Source organism: Lycorma delicatula, chromosome 1, assembly GCF_047948215.1.
Source record: "Lycorma delicatula isolate Av1 chromosome 1, ASM4794821v1, whole genome shotgun sequence".
NCBI lineage: Eukaryota > Metazoa > Arthropoda > Insecta > Hemiptera > Fulgoridae > Lycorma > Lycorma delicatula.
The window spans coordinates 200,624,434-200,639,734 of record NC_134455.1 but is presented as its reverse complement, the minus strand read 5'-3'; the positions used below and the strand labels follow the sequence as shown (position 1 = coordinate 200,639,734).

The window sequence follows — 15,301 nt, the reverse complement described above, 5'->3', positions numbered from 1 at the left end:
TTCATCATAAAATCATTATGTGGTCAGGTATTATGCTGACATGCAAATTTATATAAAAAAAAGATAATTATTTTGGCTTTTATAATTCCTCTTTACTACTTAATAAAAATTTTAGTAAGTGTAGAGTTGTTATCAGTAGTTATTGCCTAACACATCAGTAAAACAGTATATATTGATATTTATTTTATCTTTCAATTTAAAAAAAAAATAAATATAAAAATTTTAATTGTTTCAAAATTTTCTTTATCTCTTAATAGATCACTTCTTACTTATCATTGTGATATTCTGTCCTTTTAGTTGTGCATAATCTAAATATGGTATGGATACTACATAGGATAAAATACTGCAATAAATCTTTTTAATTTAATTATTTTTTACTCTTATTGAATTTCAATCATCCTGTACATAACCAACAAAATAAAAAACAGCACCATTATGTTATTAGGGCTTTATTGATTCAAACAGAACTACATACAATTTACCTTATGTTATATATAATAGCATGGGATCAGTCAATGAACGTAGATGGACCCACAGAGATGGCTAGACTGCAAACCAAGGAATCTGGGGATGAATTGACTCAGTTCCTGATCGGATGCAGTTGCTCCATAGGATACCTGTGCATACTGGGCATTGACACCACTGAGTGTGATTATTGTGGAAGGGAAGACACCCGAACACACTGTGTTGAAATGAAACAGGTTCTTGCAGTACGAGGAAGCATGTCTGAGAAAATTTGGCATGCTAACCCCAGACAACATCAAGGATGTTACACTGCAGAATGAATGGGAGTGATATATGGTGTCAAGGATGTTGGTAACAATTATCCAAATAAAGATGGCAAAACTAGTGCAGGTATGAATTGCCCCAGATTTTTCCTTGGGGCTGTATCATAATAAAAGCAGGACCCTCTTTTATTACGATAACAAAATAAAAGGTAAAAATATTAGTACTCATTCTATTTCCAGTAATTAATAAACAAAAAGCATAAACAGATTTAGCCCATCAGGTGTGTGTGTGTGTGTGTGTGTGTGTGTGTGTGTGTGTGTGTGTGTGTGTGTGTGTGTGTGTGTGTGTGTGTGTGTGTGTGTGTGTGTGTGTGTGTGTGTGTGTGTGTGTGTGTGTGTGTGTGTGTGTGTGTTTGTGTTTAGATGACAACCAAATAATTATAAGAAACCTGACATGAGACATAAGTCACACCTAAAAATAGCATGCCAATTTAAACAATAACTTGCATAACATATAGGCTTATTTGGAAAGGTGAGGAATGTAGCAGTTTTCCATTGCATTCATACATCAGCATGGACCTCACAGAAATACAGCTGATATTCAGTCCTATAAATAATGAAACCTCTATTGTGTTTATGAAAAGAAGCTGTGTGGTTAAATGATTACTCTCACATAAGCAACTCTTGAGTAGTGCCTCTTGTAGTTCAGTTATGGACACATGGGTCAGATCATAAGAAAAAATTGGGACAAATAGAACAAAAAGAAAAAAAGAATGATTGTCTTTCTCTTATGAAAACATTCTTTTTTTTAATTAATTCACCACAAAAGCTTTTGTAGCATGTACTTGGGAATATGGAAATGGAATTTTGTAGTGTATGAAAAATGGGATTCAAACCCAAGACACCTGGATGAAAGACCAAGATGCCTTTCTAAATTAAATAAAATGTTTTAAAAAATTACACTAATAAATCAGCAGATTTGAGGGGTTGTTTGCAATAAGATTTTTCTGTAAGAAGTGAAATAAATTAAAAACAAATATGAATAAAAAAAATAAATCTGTGTATTAACAATGAAAAAAATTGTATATTCAATAAATAATATGTAAACAATAAAATCAACTTAAAGAAGTAATCATGTAGTCTAAAAAATAGAATATTTATTTTATTTATAATGAAAATCAACCATTAGCAAACTAAGAAATACTACAATGAAAGGGTTAAATAATTTATTCTATTTATAACTATTTATATTAAGGAGTAATTTAAATTCCTTATGAAGGTAGTGCAAAAATATACTCCTAAAGGATATCAAATTTTTAAAATAATAAAGGTTCATACTTTTCTATTAATTTTGAAAAAAATCTTAATAAATGCACAAATCTGTACAAAGAAATCAAAAACACAAACACTACTTATATAAAAACTTAACATGGTAAAACAAATATGTAAATATGATCGCTAGTATTCTGATAAAAAAAATTGAACTGAGAAAAATGCTCAAAAGGTAATCATTTGAAATAATTGTTATTACTCATATGAATTACTCATAAATTATAAAATAATCGCTATTACTCAATAAATTATCATAACTTATCACACAATTTTTTTTATTTCTTTTTTTTTTAGATATTATCAGCAAAGTAATTCTATCTGCAGCTTATTTTTGTGTTACATTTAAAAAAATAAATCATACTAATTTTGGATAATAGATACATTTTTAGAGACTAAATGTTTATTTTTAAAAAAAGTTGTTTTTTTAAGTGCTGCATAACTTGATCAGAAAAAAACAGTTCTGGGCGAAGTTCCATCTAATATTCCTAAAATTTAAAACAAAAAAATCTGGAACTAATAAATTATGTTGTTGACTGTCAGGTGTTGTAAAGATTCTTTCTCTCAGTGCTTTGCTAATTGCAAAACATTATCACTTGGTGTACTGCAAACTTAATTTTGAGATTTGGCCATTTGTGTGTGAATGTAAGTTATTATACCACTGGCTAAGTCTTTAAGTCTGCTAACAGGATTGATCCTAATATCCTAGAATTGATTAAGTTCCTACAGCCAAAGTTAGAAAGAATGTTTAATTTTGTGTTTTATCTACTTTTCCTTGCAACAATCCAAAAGAACTTCCTATGCTATTTCATCTAATTGGAAGGTGATTTGTTTACTGAGAAAATCAATAATCAAGAAACACAAGTCCTGACATTGAGGAATAAATTATGATGAATCAAGTATTTTTAACTGATATATAATAACAATCTGAAAATTATAATAAGTTTATGTGTACTGAAAACTTTAGTAACAAAATTTATTAATGTAAGTTCAAAAACGATGGAGAGAATTTTTTAAATTTACCTAATTACAATCAGTAGATTGTAATCACTCAACCTATGCAGGCAAATCTTTGAGATTTAATGTAATTGATATTTTTGAAGCAACTTATAGAAACTACTGGAGAAGGATATTTGAGACAATTTTTTTTTTCTAAGAAAATAAAATAAATAAATTGAACACAAGTTTACAGAAAAAATATAAGTAAGATAGAAAGTTGTAAAAACCCCATAAATTAAAAATAAAAACCATTTATCTTAAAAATACATATTTACAACTACATCAAAGTCAACATTTAAAAAATGTAATTTATCAAAGGGTCAGGTTTGCATGTTCCTAGGTATGGCATTTCCCATTAATGCAACAATTTATGCCAATTGAACTGCTTATGTAGGACTCACCCATTAAAATAATTGAGAATACCTTTAGAGCATTTCTTTAAATTATAATTGTCTTTAACATAAAAATAAAGACTAAAAATAAATTTACTGATTTTCTGCCTCATTAAAAAGAGATATTAATAAATAATAATTTTGATATTGCTACCAAAAAGGGCTCTATTAAGGCTTATAATAAACTTGAGAAGTCTTTCAATTAACTCCAGACTCATCTTAAAGCATTTCTTATTTGTATGTTATTTCATTTGTAATGTGTTTCCAATCAGCAGCATTTTCATGCATATCTTTAATAAAACACATAATATGCTCAAGTAGCAATGCCAGCCAACGCATATTATGTATGAGTAATATAATTAAATAATTTGCATGAATTTTAAACAATACAAACAAGAATTGCTCAAGAGGTCAAAGATGAAAAGCAAAAAAAAAATTAAATCCATCAAGGTAAAAAATAAATATATTTAGAATGTTTTGTATTCATTATGAAGTAAATTCTATAAAAGAATACAGACTTCTAATGTACATCAAATTGAAATTTATTTCACGTTTGTAGATTCTTTAGCAGTGATGCTATGGTTCATAAAGTGTGGAAAAAATCATTTTCAATAAAAAAAGGGGGAAAAATTGTTATCATTTGATGCTATTATTACAATTTCTCTTTCTAGCCAACCAATTTCAGTAACCTTTTTTTACCTCCATTGGAGCAAATAAAAAAAAATATGGTAACTAAAAATAGATGGCAAAAAAAACAAATTTGTTTAAATACTAGCTAGTACCATATAACCTTACACAAATATATCACTATTATACTGATATACACATAACTAAAAAAGGTAAAACTTGGTTGGATAGATTACAAAATATGAATGTAGAACAAATAATGGTTTTTTACTAAAAAAATATAATTTGAATAAACATGTTCAGTTATGTGACAAGACTGATAAACTAGATCTGTCAGTATTAAAATTACTGTAATTGCAAAAATTATCATGAAGTAAAATATTATTTTTAAAAATTAAATATTTTCACACTCATTTTAATTTGAAACAAATAAAGCTTACTTAAAAAAAAAATTTTAAATGAGGATTTCTATTTTTAAAATCATTTTAATGACTAAATCATATTAAATATTCAACTGGCTTGCAGCAGAACAAATCACTATAGTATGTAGATGGCCTCTTTATTTTTCTGTTTTCACACATCATCAACATTATTATTATTATAAGCTATATGTTGGAATTATGGGGATGTTAGGAACAAGATTAATTAATATTGGGACTATAAAAAAAGAAGTGGAATATTTAAATGGTTTATATTTAAATAATTAAAGCATTAAATAATGGGCAATTAATATTAGAGTTTTCTATAGGGATGCATGTAAGGTATGTTGTTATGTGTAGTATACATTTCAAATTGTTTTACTAAATTAAACCTAATTAAAGAAGCTTAAATCATAACCAAGTACAAGAGAATAATGTGCAATATATTACATTGTCAACAACAAATTTCAGGCACTCTATTTTTGGATACTACTGTATGAACCACATTTATTATTTAATAAATTAATATTAAATTTCTCATCTACCTATTCACACATTCTTAACCTGATCCTCCCCTATCTCAAAATTTCAACATATACCTTATAATAACATTGCAATATCTTCAATTAACAATGAGCAAAAACACCAGCCATCTGTACTCAATCAATGACCTACTATATAGGTAAATCACATTTAACACAATTTATTCAAATATTGAAATGTTTCCTCATAACAAGGACCTTTAAAACTTTTAGTTTATTTGGAAATAACACAAAATTATTATACTTTATAATTAAAAATTATTTTTTCACAAAATAAAGAATATTATGTGCAATAAAAGAAAAGAACATGTACAAATTTTAAGTATCATAAAATATAATAAAAGGGAGCTAAATATATTTATAAACAACATACAAAAATTTATTTTAGATATGAATAATACTCAAAATATGGATATGTTAAAAATACCTTACAAAATTCAGCTGTTTAAGAATTGTTTTAAATATTAAAATCTAAAAACAGAAAACAGTCATTTATAATACCCAGGTTCAAGCTGAGTTGGAGGTAACTCAAACTAGAGTTATCCAGTTTCTTTTAATTAGATCTTAGTTCTTTCTACTTTTCTGGTGTACATCACTAGGGTTCAATTACTATTTTGGACAACCTTGGCTTAACCCGTTAATGCCTTTCTTTGTTTTTCCTGTTTAGCCTCCGGTAACTACCGTTTAGATAATACTGCAGAGGATGAATGAGGATATGTATGAGTGTGAATGAAGTATAGTCTTGTACATTCTCAGTTCGACCATACCTGAGATGTGTGGTTAATTGAAACCCAACCACCAAAGAACACCGGTATCCATGATCTAGTATTCAAGTCCGTGTACAAAATAGCTGGCTTTACTAGGACTTGAACGCTGGAACTCTCGACTTCCAAATCAGCTGATTTGGGAAGACGTGTTCACCACTAGCCCAACCCATTGGGTAACCCGTTAATGCCTAGGGGTGCCAAACAGCACCTACACTCTTTGTACTCTACAAGCCTTAAATTCAGAGATGCTGTTAGTAAAATACGATTCTAGCACTTTGTAAGGTTATTAACAGAGGGAACAATTATTACATTTTGAATATGCCGATTAGTTTTTGAAAGTATATGTTTGGAGTGTCGCTTTACATGGAAGTGAAACTTTGACAATCGGAGTATCTCAGAAGAAAATATTAGAAGATTTTGAAATGTGGTGCTATAGGAGAATGTTAAAAATCAGATGGGTGGATAAAGTGACAAATGAAGAGGTATTGCGGGAAATAGATGAAGAAAGAAGCATTTGGAAAAATATAGTTAAAAGAAGAGACAGACTTATAGGCCACATACTAAGGCATCCTGGAATAGTCGCTTTAATATTGGAAGGGCAGGTAGAAGGAAAAAATTGTGTAGGCAGGCCACGTTTGGAATATGTAAAACAAATTATTAGGGATGTAGGATAGACAAATTGTTAGGGATGTAGAGGGTATACTGAAATGAAACGACTAGCACTAGATAGGGAATCTTGGAGAGCTGCATCAAACCAGTCAAATGACTGAAGACAAAAAAAAAATGCCGGTTAGTGAGAATGTATGTTTTGTTTTAGTGATTTCATGTTGTACTCTGATTATAATTGAAAATTCATCAAAGTAAGTAATGAAATTTCTCTGTTGGTTCATATAATTTTTTTTGCCAACGTGTTATTACCTTGGTTAGTGATCCTAAAAATCACAAGACATTTTAGTTTTTCAATAAGCCTGATAGTTATTTTATCAACTCTAACTAAACATAGCGGAAGCAAGCAGTATTGCTAAGTGCCAACAGTGCTAATTTATCCAATGTTAATTTTGTTGATTATTTTAGTGTTTTTCTTTTTTTTATTATTTTAGACATTTATTTCAAATGCTCTTTTATGTCCTTCGCTTGTCATAAATGAGAATGACAGTTATATATGGCTGTCATAGCTATGTTTAATAACACAAATACTACAGCATACACCTTGTAAAGTGAATTTTCAAATATTTCTACCATAATGTCAACATTTAAAAATATCTGGGAAAATCTTTCCTAGATTATTCACAAAATAACTTTTTTATTATCAATTTTTTTTATAAAATATTATGTGTGAAACCAATTCACAGTGGCGGTTTCCTGGTCTCTGAATGTGAATGAAATATTGATGATACTAGAAGATGAAGATTCAGCTGAAGACAATGGTGGACTAATAAAAAACTTGCGTAAAGATCAGCTACTTGGAGGAGCTGAAGTAGTTTTTTTCTGATTAGCAGAGAATTTGAGCCGATGAGTATATTGGCTTTGTAGATAACATAACTTTGTTGATAACATACCTGTTAGTCAACAATAATGACTCAGATAATTTCCTGCTTGTTCAAGTCACAATAATGATGGACGTATTACTTCAACGACCTGTCTTCCTAGTAGGCCTAAAGCACCACCACGTAAAAAAAGAAAATATTGTTTCAAGAACGTGGACAAACAATGACATATGGGGCACGACATAGTTTTTACAGCCTTTTCACAAATAATTCAAAGCCTTTCATTATCAAGGAAGAAAGAAAAGTATTTCTTGGTATACTAATTGAATCTGGCTACAATATATTGCCAGGAAAACACTGATACTGAAAAACAAGCTCTGATATGAGAAATGAACTTGTACGGGTCAATGAGAAGAGATTGGTTTCTGTCAAATTCTTTTATTCTCTCAATAAACAATGAAGACATTGTTGCAAATGAGAAAATGTGGAAATTTCACCATTTGTAAAGTTTTTAAAAAAGAAGTTTACAGAAAGTTTCATAAAACACTGATAATAATGAATAAAATTCCACTTGATGAGAGAGTTGTGTATACTCGATTCTAAACAAAGACAATGAGAATGCCTAGTGGTACCATATAGCAATTGCGCATGTTCCCAGGTAGGCAGTATAAACGTCTAGTGATGCTAGCGCATCCGCTGAATTTGCGTGCTAATTTTTACATATGGCTTCAATAAATAATATAAACACCATTTTTGTAGTGAAAATAACATAATGAAAGGATATTTAAAATAAAAAATAAGTGTTACAAAAAATTAATTCAGGCGTTAACAGGTTAAGATAGGAAAGGGCAAACTTCTGAATGGTAATCAGACCTACAGCCTCTTCTGAGACAATATAACTATAACTAATCTGAAAAATGTTAAAAATGAGAAATACCAGCAAAAGTAAGTTTAATTACATAAAATCAACAGAACAAATACTAAACATTATGCAGTAAATATTTCAAGTTATCTTTACAATTTAATAAGAATAAAGTAATAGATTAATTTATATCAATAAAAAATTATATAATTTTTTTGGCAAAAAAAATAGTTTTTTTTGCCAACCAAAAAACTACTGAATAGTAGTTTTATTTCTTACATGAAAACATCACTCAAAATAATCTATATTCTTGGATTAATTAGGAAAAAAAATGATTTAAATGTTCAAAGAAGAATAAGTAAGAATATGGCAATGACGTAAATTCTTCTAAAATTGGTAAACACAATAGCAATCAACACAATATTCATAAATAATTTTTTTTTTTAAATATTAATTTTAAAAGTATCTTTGAATATATAATAAAAACTTCAAGATTAAAATTAAAAAATTACAGCTTAATTCATAATATATTTGCACCCAAAATTTTTCTTTTTCTTAATTCCTTATATTCTAGACTATGCAATGAATTCAGATATTACTACTTCTTTACTTTTACCAACAATTAACCTTTATAAATCAAAGGAAAATCTATTCCAATACCATAAAGTATTTGTCACTGAAAACAAAAAAAAGTAAACACAAGGTTGTGATAAAATATTTTTTGTATTTTTTGAAAAGGAAAGAAAAGATAAAAATTCACTCATTTAATAATTTAACAAATAAAAGGGTTGGGTATATTCTACCTAGGCTCTGTACAGCAGTATATAATAGTAATGGATAGTGTAGACCAGTCTTTGGGCTCATGATCATACACATATACATGAAACTCAACTACAACTTGCAAGTTAATAAGGAAAATTGTTACCAATAAAGAACCCTATACTCTTTCTATCACAGAAACATAGATAGATGAAAGCAACAGAATTTTAATATAGTCTTGTTTAAATTTAATCAGAAACCTAGAAAAGATTGTTCTACAAACATTCAAAAAAGGATAAATTTTAAGTTTAAATTAAGAAACTTAATTTAAAAACTGAATATATCATCACAGAAATGGTAAAATATGGTATTTTTAATTGTATATTAAAAATGAAAATTTATTTGAATAGTAAAAAGTGCATTTTTTTACATACTTGAGAAACATTTGCTCGAATCTGTAGTAAATTCTTAGTTCAATGAGTTTTGTAAAAAATAAGTTTTGAGTTTTGTTAAAAGTTTCATTTGAAATAAGGAAATATGAACTTCCAGATAAATAAATTAGTAAACATAAAATTAATGTATGTTGTTTATAAAAAAAATGAACAAAAATAATTAACCAAGTTACTTAAAATTTTAAAAAAAATACTTACATAACATACATTTTTATGTTGATGAAACACATACTTAAATCTATTTTTCTATCTTGTCTACAATGAATGGAATATTCTACAAAATAATTAAAACCATACATAGAGAATGTAAAACATACCTCTCCCTCAGCTCTTTTCTTCTCCAGTTCTTTCTGTTTGGCATGTTCCTCGGCAATGCGTGCCTCGATGGCTTGCAATGACTCACGGGTGAACGGACGGAAAAGACAGCGTTCTTCCTCCGAGAAGGAGTCCGAGGCGATAGACATGGTGGCAGCTAACAGTGGGCGAGGCGACCCCCCTCTCCAGCGAGGAGGCTAGCCATCGCGCACCTTAAGAAAACAGAACAGACAATTCATAAAGCATTAAATGTAATAAAAATATAAACAAAACTCAATGAATAAAAAAAGGTAATAAGTAAATAGGTAATTAAGAATTTTTCTAAAAATTTTCAATTTTTCTTCCTAAGGATTTTCTATGCAAATCTAAGATTATTCTTCTTCACTAGTCTTCTCCACTCTTTCAGTTCTGAACTTCGTTTTTGAAAAGCTTCTTCTTAACACAAAGGTCTAATAAAATTGTGTTAGTAATTATACATAAATTCTATGGATAAAAAAGAGATTTATAAATCCTTCAGAAGCAGTCTCAAGACTTCATGTACAAAAATTTCACATCAGTTAAAAATCTTGTTTTATACTATATCTTTGGACCTGTCATTATTCTTACTCTCTCAAACATCACTTCCACCATTTGCTTTCTTACATAATTATCATTTCTTCTCATCATAAATTCATATTAATACTATTAAAAGATCATTTCTAATCCTGTCTTCTCAGTCAATCATGGTACGTCCTCATTATTCTCTTCTCTGCCACATTTATATTCTTTTCATGGATTTTCTTCAATGATGATGTTTATGCACCATAAATTAAGGGAGTCCCCATAATTAAGGGAGTTCCTGTCTTTCCCATCCTATCTTTCCTATCTTAGAGCAAATTGTTATTCCTTTTCCTCAAAAACTACAGGAGATTCCAAGCTGAAATTTTTTTTGTGTTAATTTTTTCACACATTTTTTTGTGTGTTTTTTGATACTTCTCCTCACATCTCAGTATTTAGACAAAAATTCATAATCAGTTACCTTACCATGCTAATGATAACAGTGACACCATTGAGAGAGATATGGTCTCTCTTCTGCCACAAGCCATCTATTGCCACACAAATATCATGACTACAACCATTATCAATATTTCAACTGCTGATTCACTGTATTCAAACAAACCTTTTGTGTAGCATGAGCAACCACATCAACACCTTTAAAATCTAACAGATAGTTTTGGAACATTTAGTAATTCACCAGAATGCTTTCCAATACCAGTAGCACGAAGCCCATACAATAATCGATTATTTATATCGAAGAAACTCTATTTTTATTAGTTTTAATTGAAACAAATGAACAAGAATAGTAAAGTCTTTTTTTATCGGTACAATTACCACAAAAAAAGAAAGTTCAGAAGCCAGGCCAATGTTTTTATTCACAGAACTGAAATGTCGTTTCTGCAACTTCAACATTCGGCAGATTTTACAAGTATATTATTTCATAATGCTATGTCTACAAAATTCTTCTACCTCCATAATCTTTTCTCCTCCTATTTTCACATTCAGTGGTCCATCTTTGTTATTTTTACTACATTTCATTACTTTTGTTTTGTTCTTGTTTATTTTCATGCGATAGTTCTTGTGTAGGACTTCATCTATGCCGTTCATTGTTTCTTCTAAATCCTTTTTACTCTCGGCTAGAATTAGTATATCATCAGCAAATCGTAGCATCTTTATCTTTTCACCTTGTACTGTTACTCCGAATCTAAATTGTTCTTTAACATCATTAACTGCTAGTTCCATGTAAAGATTAAAAAGTAACGGAGATAGGGAACATCCTTGTCGGACTCCCTTTCTTATTACGGCTTCTTTCTTATTTTCTTCAATTATTACTGTTGCTGTTTGGTTCCTGTACAAGTTAGCAATTGTTCTTCTATCTCTGTATTTGAACCCTAATTTTTTTAAAATGCTGAACATTTTATTCCAGTCTACGTTATCGAATGCCTTTTCTACGTCTATAAACGCCAAGTATGTTGGTTTGTTTTTCTTTAATCTTCCTTCTACTATTAATCTGAGGCCTAAAATTGCTTCCCTTGTCCCTATACTTTTCCTGAAACCAAATTGGTCTTCTCCTAACACTTCTTCCACTCTCCTCTCAATTCTTCTGTACAGAATTCTAGTTAAGATTTTTGATGCATGACTAGTTAAACTAATTGTTCTGTATTCTTCACATTTATCTGCCCCTGCTTTTTTTGGTATCATGACTATAACACTTTTTTTGAAGTCTGATGGAAATTCCCCTTTTTCATAAATATTACACACCAGTTTGTATAATCTATCAATTGCTTCCTCACCTGCACTGCGCAGTAATTCTACAGGTATTCCGTCTATTCCAGGAGCCTTTCTGCCATTTAAATCTTTTAATGCTCTCTTAAATTCAGATCTCAGTATTGTTTCTCCCATTTCATCCTCCTCAACTTCCTCTTCTTCCTCTATAACACCATTTTCTAATTCATTTCCTCCATATAACTCTTCAATATATTCCACCCATCTATCGACTTTACCTTTCGTATTATATATCGGTGTACCATCTTTGTTTAACACATTATTAGATTTTAATTTATGTACCCCAAAATTTTCCTTAACTTTCCTGTATGCTCCATCTATTTTACCAATGTTCATTACTCTTTCCACTTCTGAACACTTTTCTTTAATCCACTCTTCTTTCGCCAGTTTGCACTTCCTGTTTATAGCATTTCTTAGTTGCCGATAGTTCCTTTTACTTTCTTCATCACTAGCATTCTTATATTTTCTACGTTCATCCATCAGCTGCAATATATCGTCTGAAACCCAAGGTTTTCTACCAGATCTTTTTATTCTGCCTAAGTTCGCTTCTGCTGATGTAAGATTTCCTTTTTAACATTCTCCCATTCTACTTCTAGATTTTCTACCTTATCTTTTTTACTTAGACCTCTTGCGATGTCCTCCTCAAAAATCTTCTTTACCTCCTCTTCCTCAAGCTTCTCTAAATTCCACCGATTCATCTGACACCTTTTCTTCAGGTTTTTAAACCCCAATCTACATTTCATTATCACCAAATTATGGTCGCTATCAATGTCTGCTCCAGGGTAAGTTTTGCAGTCGACAAGTTGATTTCTAAATCTTTGCTTAACCATGATATAATCTATCTGATACCTTGCAGTATCGCCTGGCTTTTTCCAAGTGTATATTCTTCTATTACGATTTTTAAATTGGGTGTTGGCAATTACAAAATTATACTTCGTGCAAAACTCTATAAGTCGGTCCCCTCTTTTATTCCTCTGCCCAGCCCGTATTCACCCACTATATTTCCTTCCTTGCCTTTTCCAATGCTTGGATTCCAATCTCCAACTATTATTAAATTTTTATCTCCTTTTACGTGTTTAATTGCATCATCAATCTCTTCGTATACACACTCTACCTCATCATCATTATGGGCGCTTGTAGGCATATAGACGTTAACAATCGTTGTCGGTTTAGGTTTTGATTTTATCCTTATTACAATGATTCTATCGCTATGCGTTTTGAAATACTCTACTCTCTTCCCTATCTTCTTGTTCATTATGAAACCTACTCCTGCCTGCCCATTATTTGAAGCTGAGTTAATTATTCTAAAATCACCTGACCAAAACTCGCCTTCCTCTTCTCACCAAACCTCACTAATTCCTACTACATCCACATTTTCCCTATCCATTTCCCTTTTTAAATTTTCTAGCCTACCAACCTTTTTTAAACTTCTAACATTCCACGCTCCGACTTGTAGAATGTTATTTTTTAATTTTCTGGTGACCCCCTTCCTTAGTAGTCCCCACCTGGAAATCCGAACGGGGGACTAGTTTACCTCCCTCCAGAATATTTTACCAAGGAAGACGCTGCCATCATTGCTATATGAAAATGCAGAGAGCCACATTTTCTTGCAAAAAAAGCAGCTGTAGTTTTCCACGCTACAATTATTAAACCTAAAATACGCTAGTATACAATTAGACATTGACATTGTCATTGTACAAAATGTTGATAATAACAATGTCGTTGAAGAAGATTAATTCTTATCGATATATAATAATACTGAAAGACAGCGTGATTATTCAAAAGGAGAACAAGCGCGACAGCTAAAATCAAAAGTGTTAGAAGCGAAAAAATCGTTCAATAAAATTTTGCAGAAATTTATTGAAAATTCTAAAAAAAATATTTCCAATCAACATATCCGAATATATTATTTACCAAATTAATGGTAAAAGAACAAATAAGGTAAAAAAATAAAACTCATTTTTCCACCATTTTGTTGTTGTACCCTACCACCTTAAACCTGGATTCATCAATTTTATTTTCATTAACCACCATTTTAAAGACTTCATCTTCCTCTCTAATAGTAATTTTTATGAAAATCTAAATGATGAAGAAATTAAGAGAAATGAGATCTGTAGTAATAAAAGATCAATATCATGCATACTAAAAATTATTTTAGAACATATTTTCTACAATGATAATGATATTAATCATGTACTTATTCACGTAAGCAATTATCTTATCTCGTAACCAATTAGAGTTATAAATTAACAACCAAAAGTTTATAATGTAGCACTTACAATGATAGTAAAAAATTCTCTACTTACTTCAGGTGCTAATTTTATTGAACTAAATTTGGTTAATTACAAAAAACATTGAAATTGCCACTAATTTTTATTGAAAATCATTATCAAATATTTTCAGTGTAATATTACTAAGGAAATTTCATTTGTGATCAATTCACAACATAAACTCAAAGATTCTTCTAGAGAATTCCAAATTTTATACATTAAGTATTAAAGAAAAAAATTTAATATGTTTTTTTTTTTTTTATGTTAACGTTAATTAGCTGTGATTTTTTTCAAATTGTATTTCATTTTTATTGATTTTTTTTTTTTCAGTGAAAATATCATCTTTATTTTATAATAAATTTACATAGGCTAATGTAAATAAAAAAATGATGCTATTTAAATGTTGATATTAAAGGTATTGAAGGGAAAGTTGTACATTCATTCATTTACATTTTTTTAGAACAATGTTTTACCATTAAACTGAGAAATACGTTTTAATATTCTTAATATCTTCTAAAACAATCTATAAAGCTGTCCTTTATTTTGATATTTTAACTTAATATCATATTTCAGAAGAGTAAGTAGTGTTGGTTCTGTTTTAATAAAACTCAATAGAAATAATATCTGAACAGGAAGATTAGAAATGCACTGAAGTGAAAGATAAATAAAACTGATCCAATCAGGGTTAATTTATGGTGCAAAAATATCACTGGTGAAGAAAATCGGGAAAAGAAAATAAATGCGTCAGAGTCGAGAATGTTGATGAAAAACTACAATAGATTTTTAATCAAGGGATTTTATAGACCAGAAATGTGATTTGAACTTAATGATTACTAAATAATATTTTCATAGCTTTTTCCTTTTTTTAATTAGCATGTATTCAATGAAACTCATGGAAAGACGAGAAGTTTGATGACACTTTGCTCATGAACATTAAAAAATAATAATAGCTGGAAAAAACATAAAAGTTTTTACAGTTAATGTACATTTATTGATTAAATGTTTATAAGTATAGAATTTCTCTTTTCTTA

The 15,301-nt window shown here is 29.5% G+C and overlaps 1 protein-coding gene across 1 annotated transcript in view; it reads right to left on the bottom strand.

The window, feature by feature from the left end:
* para (sodium voltage-gated channel paralytic) overlaps window positions 1–15,301 on the bottom strand; it is a 544,951-nt gene that overhangs the window by 336,781 nt on the left and 192,869 nt on the right. The window contains exon 3 of the mRNA XM_075370553.1: window positions 9,681–9,890. Coding sequence (XP_075226668.1) covers window positions 9,681–9,827 — 147 coding nt within the window. The 5' untranslated portion in view covers window positions 9,828–9,890. The remainder of the gene's footprint in view (window positions 1–9,680; window positions 9,891–15,301) is intronic.